The sequence below is a fragment of the Athene noctua genome, chromosome 4 (genome assembly GCF_965140245.1).
Source record: "Athene noctua chromosome 4, bAthNoc1.hap1.1, whole genome shotgun sequence".
Lineage (NCBI taxonomy): Eukaryota > Metazoa > Chordata > Aves > Strigiformes > Strigidae > Athene > Athene noctua.
Window position 1 is genome coordinate 70942509 of NC_134040.1, and position 5322 is coordinate 70947830.

A 5322-nucleotide genomic window follows, 5' to 3' on the forward strand; every position below is an offset into this window, starting at 1 on the left:
CTAGCCTACCAAAAGCAGCTATTATTGTCAATTAATTGGGTCCTTTATTATTACTCCTTATTTTGAACAAAGATGTGAAAGTTGTGGATTACCATACCTAGTGACATTGACACAACCAAGAGATAGGTGAAAAAAAGCAATATGGGAATACAGAAGTATTTACTAAGGTGACATATGAATACACCGGTGTATTTAGATTATGCAGAACCTTTAAATGTCTGTGGTAGATAAAAGTGAAGTTTAAGATGATAAAATAACTGACAAATGAAGCAGATATTAATGTTTATTAAGTAGTTGTCATTTAAGGCTATTAAATAGTTACATTTGTCATTTAAGGCTGTAGATTTGACATTAAATGTATTGCACATAAATAGTAAGATACATTATAGATCCTTCACTGTTCTGTTTTTCTGTCAGTAAAACTTTTCTACCAGTCTGAAAGAATACGCGGGATCTTCAGGCTTTTGAGACAGGAATTAGCATGTGCTGAAGTGCGGGGAGTTTGACGAAACAGCACATAGGAGGAACAAAAATCAAACCAGAATGGGAAATTATGGAGAAACATGAAACCCAACAGCATAACCTGTAAAGAAATTTAGTATATAGCAGATGAGAAGTCAAGCTGGAGCTCTGAAAGTGAAAAAGAGGAGTGTGTAGCCAGGTATCAGGAAGGGAAAGTCTCCAGTGGCTTTCGAGGACACCAGTGTCAAGCCATGATATCAAAGACAAAAATACTGCTCTCAGTAGATGTCATCTATGCCCTGCAGATGTCAGGTCAGCACGTTGGAGAGACTACTTTTATCTTTGTCCTCATAACAAATTCTTCAGAAGAGCAATGATTTTGCTTCTGAAATTCTCCATATGCATTTTCCGGCTGAACACTCTTTACACTGTGTTCATTTCCACTGTCGTTTCAGGCAGCATCCCCTGTGCTACTTGTATGACAATGTGCTAACCTGTGTCCTTAGCAGAGGCTCAGAAAGGCTTCTTGCAGGGAAGCGAGGAAACATGTAAGAGAAGCCTGATCCTAGGACAGCAGTGCAGAGGAAAGATGTCTCCTGAGCTTAACATGGATGAGCTGAAGGAATGCTCCTACTTACACTTCACCTTGTTTATCAGGTGTTGGCAGGCAAAAAGCACCTGACACACATTCTGGAGACAGTATGAGACAGTATCAGATGAGCTGTATGATTTGAGACTGTACCTCAAGCAGGAGAAAGGTTGACATAGGAGGAAATATGTTGCTATCCCACTGGAGACCTCTGAATCTTAGGAAACGCTAGTTTTAGACTTCTGTGCACCAGCAGGTTCCTCTAGAGTTGCTCCAACACCTACACTGTAAAAACACCTAATTCAGCCTGACCAAAAATTTCCAGCAAACTAACTGGAAACTTTCTCAAACAGTTCTGTTTTCTTCTGCCACTGGATTGGATGAAAGTGCTTTTTTCAAAAACGTGAAAAAAACATAAAATTCACTGTGATTTTTTTTCTAATGGGAAAAACCCACTGTGACATTTTTAATAGAGAAACATGGCTGGTTTTCTACATTTTATCTCTTTGGGGAAATACACACCCCTTAGCACACGAAAATTATCATAAAGTGACAGGGGAATAATTTCAGGAGACTCTTGACAAATTATTAGCAACATGCTCCATAGAGAATCACAAAGAAAAGGGAAATTCATAAAATACAAAAGGGTAAAGCTCTGAAAGAAAATTCTGTCTTATAATTCATTTTCTACATTCCCTCTCTGTTCTCGACCATAGAAAACTCCTTTTTAATTAAATTATCTGCCAGTAGAGAAATACACGGAATTATAATGCACACGAACACATTGCTACTTTAATATTCTACACTATTTATAAGACAACACAAGGCACAGTTTTTGACTTTTAAACACTGGCAAACCAAATAATTTTAACTTTTTAGGCATTTGTCCATGTCAGATTTAGAGCATATTAAATTCACCATCACATCCTGAGATCTTTTTGCTCAGAAAGATATCAGGTCAGATTTCCACTGATGCTACATTTACATTTATATCCATTTTTAAGACCCTCTTCTCTGCCAGAATGGTTTAAAGTGACCTTGCTAAAAGAAAGTAGGGTCTACATTGTGTTTTTAAAAGCTGATTATTCAAAAAGGCATGGATTATACAGCAAAGTACACTGTGTGACACAGAACCTCAGCTGGCTGATACCGTTGTAGTTTCATTTACAGCAGTCAACTTATGTGGGTTTCCTTCAGCTGGGGATCTAGTCATGTATATTTTGTGTAATTAGAGGATAGATATATATTTTAAGCAATAACACACAGAGCTCTATTGTGTATATTTGGCAAATATTTCTGCACTTCAACCAACTGTGGAAACTGTGAATTTGGAAGCTAAACATACCAATTACCCCCATACTACATCCATATCCTCCTTTTAAATTTTGCAGTTCTTGATTAAACCATCTATTGTCTTGGAGATAATCCAGGTTTATGCCATTGCATCTGAACACAGAATAGTATGAGACTATACATAATTTATATAGATCAGCACTAATTATTATGAAAAGACTCAGGTAGCTAAAGTTCATTTTTCTAATACCAGACCTGATTTTCACTGTCACCTGCAAGGATGGAATTTCACCTTGTCCAGACAGTGAACAGTCCCATCTCCCTTCAGATTCTGGATATAGGTGTCAAGGAGAATTTCCATGGCTCATAGGCTTGGGACAGGCGGTACATTTCATTCCAGCAACACTAACTCCTGTCAGTGATGGCAGATGAAAACAGGGTTTGGTTTTTTTAAATTAAAAAGCTTGTATTAATAAAATCAGCTATAATCAGTTGGGACTGAAGGCCCATTTGTGCTTTCATTTGCTTTGGTGAAACATCAGAGTTAGCCCATTGTGCTCTGTGGAATTACTGTAGGGTTTTATTATCATAAATGAGAACAGAATTTCTCTCTTAATCCTGCCTCTGAACCAAAGTGATTACAGACTGAATTGCCTCTATGCACAAGGCAACTGCATGTCCCCATTTAACATATTCTACAGGTTTCACAGAGTCATTTTCTGTATGCCTATGCTGATTTTACAGGATTTTCACATCGATCAAATGCCAGATTCAAAAGAAGAAGCACAAGAAGAACAACTCTTCAAATCAGAATGTCCTAATTTTATGCTGGGATGGGTGCCCTCTGTAGTGACAGCCTCCCTGTGGTTCATATTGTTTCTAATGGTCTTAGATGGACACTCTTGAAAACTACTTCTCTGAAAAAAAAATCAATAAATATATTTTTGTGCTAAAGCGCATGACTGTACAAAGAAGACAGAACAAAAGGGAGATGATGAAAACCATAGGTAGTAGCAGGTCCGACTATGTCTTATAATAAGATTCAGATATAACTGCTGCGAACATTAAAGCACTAAAAGGGGAAAAACCACACAGCATATAATTTCAAAGTGACAACAATCGAAGTTCCTTGGAAAAAGATGAACATTACCCATTTTGTACTTGTCATGTAATTGTGCTTGTCCTTGGACACGTTTCACCCGTGATCACACTTCCAGCAGTTTGGCATAGAATTTCTATTACTTCTCTATATTTTGTCATCATCATCACTATTTATTTTTTTAAATGCAACTGGACTTGCCTGCCTTAATGAGGTTTTTGAAACATCTGTGTGCATGGTAGACATGGCTATAGTCTCATAATCCTCCTCGCGGGAGCGGAAATGACAAAAATGAAATAAAAACTGCAGGTCCCTTTGGAAATTCTTATTGAGAAACCCGTAGAAGATGGGGTTCACACAGGTAGAGATCATGGCGGTGAGGTGGCAAATCAGGAACAACAGGTTGTGGCTGCAGGTAGTGACAGGCAGAATTTCATGATTCCAATCAAACACGATATTGAAGATGGTGAGAGGCAGCCAGCAAACTGCAAATGCGACCACTATTGAGATCAGCATGATGTTGATCCTTTTGGTTTCAGAGGATCTGTACTTACTATCTCTCATCTTGTCCATCATGTTGTTCCTTTTTTTTAATCGTATGTATATCTGCAGGAAATTCAACAGAGAAACACGTGGGATAATTTAACCTACAACCATCATCTTTGCAAGGATAAACAAACATCAGACAGAAAGAAGTACATATCCTAAGAGGATTCTCTCTTACCTTCAAGTAGCAAATAAATATAAAACAAAGCGGTCCAAAGTACTGAATCACCAAAAGCGTCGTCGTGTAAGAAAGCCTGGCAGTGTCCAAGGGGAACAGGTCCAAGCACACATATTTGTCCTTGTATTCATCAAATGTTATGTTTCTGAAGGGTTCATCCGTTAACACGTGGTAGATCAGGAAAGGCAAAGAGGAAGCCGTGGCTAAAATCCATATGGCAGCAATCCCCACGTAGGCATGTCTGTTGTTGGGCCTCCAGCCACGGGGATTGATGATCAGCTGATGGCGCTCGATAGCAATGAGGACTAAAGAAAAGACCGAGACGGTGATTGAGGCACACTGCACGAAAGGATTCAGTTTGCACATGGCCTCCCCAAAAATCCAGTGGTCCATTAAAGTATACACAAAGGTAAAGGGAAGACACATGATGGTCACTAGAAGATCAGAAAAGGACAGGTTGACAATGAGGATGTTGGTAACGTTGCGCATCTCCTTTTGTTTCAAGATGATGACAATCAAGGCCAGATTCCCAGAGACTCCCAGAATTATCACAGTCCCGTAAGCCAAGGCCAAAGTGAAGACCATGGCCAAAGGCACATGGCAATCCTCATCCTCAAACTGCAAGACCTGCGAGTTCTTCTCCGAGAAGTTCAGGTGGCCGGAAATATTTCCCGGGGGGGCGAGAGCCGAAGTGTTCATCTCGTCGCCAGCTCGCCCCGCGCCGCGCACAGCCGCCGCCGCCGGGCCGCTCCCGCAGGTCAGGGCGCCGGGAGCCCCTGGGCCGGGCCCGCCCCTCGGGGCCGCATCCTCCGGCACCACCTGCGGAGAAGGGAAGGAGCAGGGCCGGGCCCGGCACCCCCGGCCGCGCCGCCCCGGCACCCCCCGGCGCGGTGCCGCGGGGAGCGGAGCGCCCCGGGCTGGCCGGCCCGCGGCGGGGGGCGGGGGGCCGCGCCGCGCCGCCGCTCTCCCGCGGCCGGGGGTGCCGGGGCGGCGGCCGGGGAACCGCCGCGGGAGGACGGGCGGCGGGCCGGGACCGGGGACTGCGGTCCGCGGGAGGGAGGGAGGGAGGGAGGGAAGGAAGGAAAAAAGGAAGGAGAGAGGGAAGGCGGGATCAAAACGCGGCTCTGCGAGTGGGGGACGCGACCCCTTCCCGGC

The 5322-nt window shown here is 42.9% G+C and overlaps 1 protein-coding gene across 1 annotated transcript; it reads right to left on the bottom strand.

Annotated features, from left to right (window-relative positions):
* Positions 1–276: 276 nt before the first annotated feature.
* On the bottom strand, positions 277–5014 carry NPY1R (neuropeptide Y receptor Y1). Its single transcript, XM_074904061.1, has 2 exons — positions 4168–5014; positions 277–4049 (listed from the first exon to the last, which is right to left on the bottom strand). The coding sequence occupies exons 1-2, from the start codon at positions 4864–4866 to the stop codon at positions 3591–3593; spliced, it is 1158 nt and encodes a 385-aa protein (XP_074760162.1). The 5' UTR covers positions 4867–5014; the 3' UTR covers positions 277–3590.
* Positions 5015–5322: the final 308 nt, after the last annotated feature.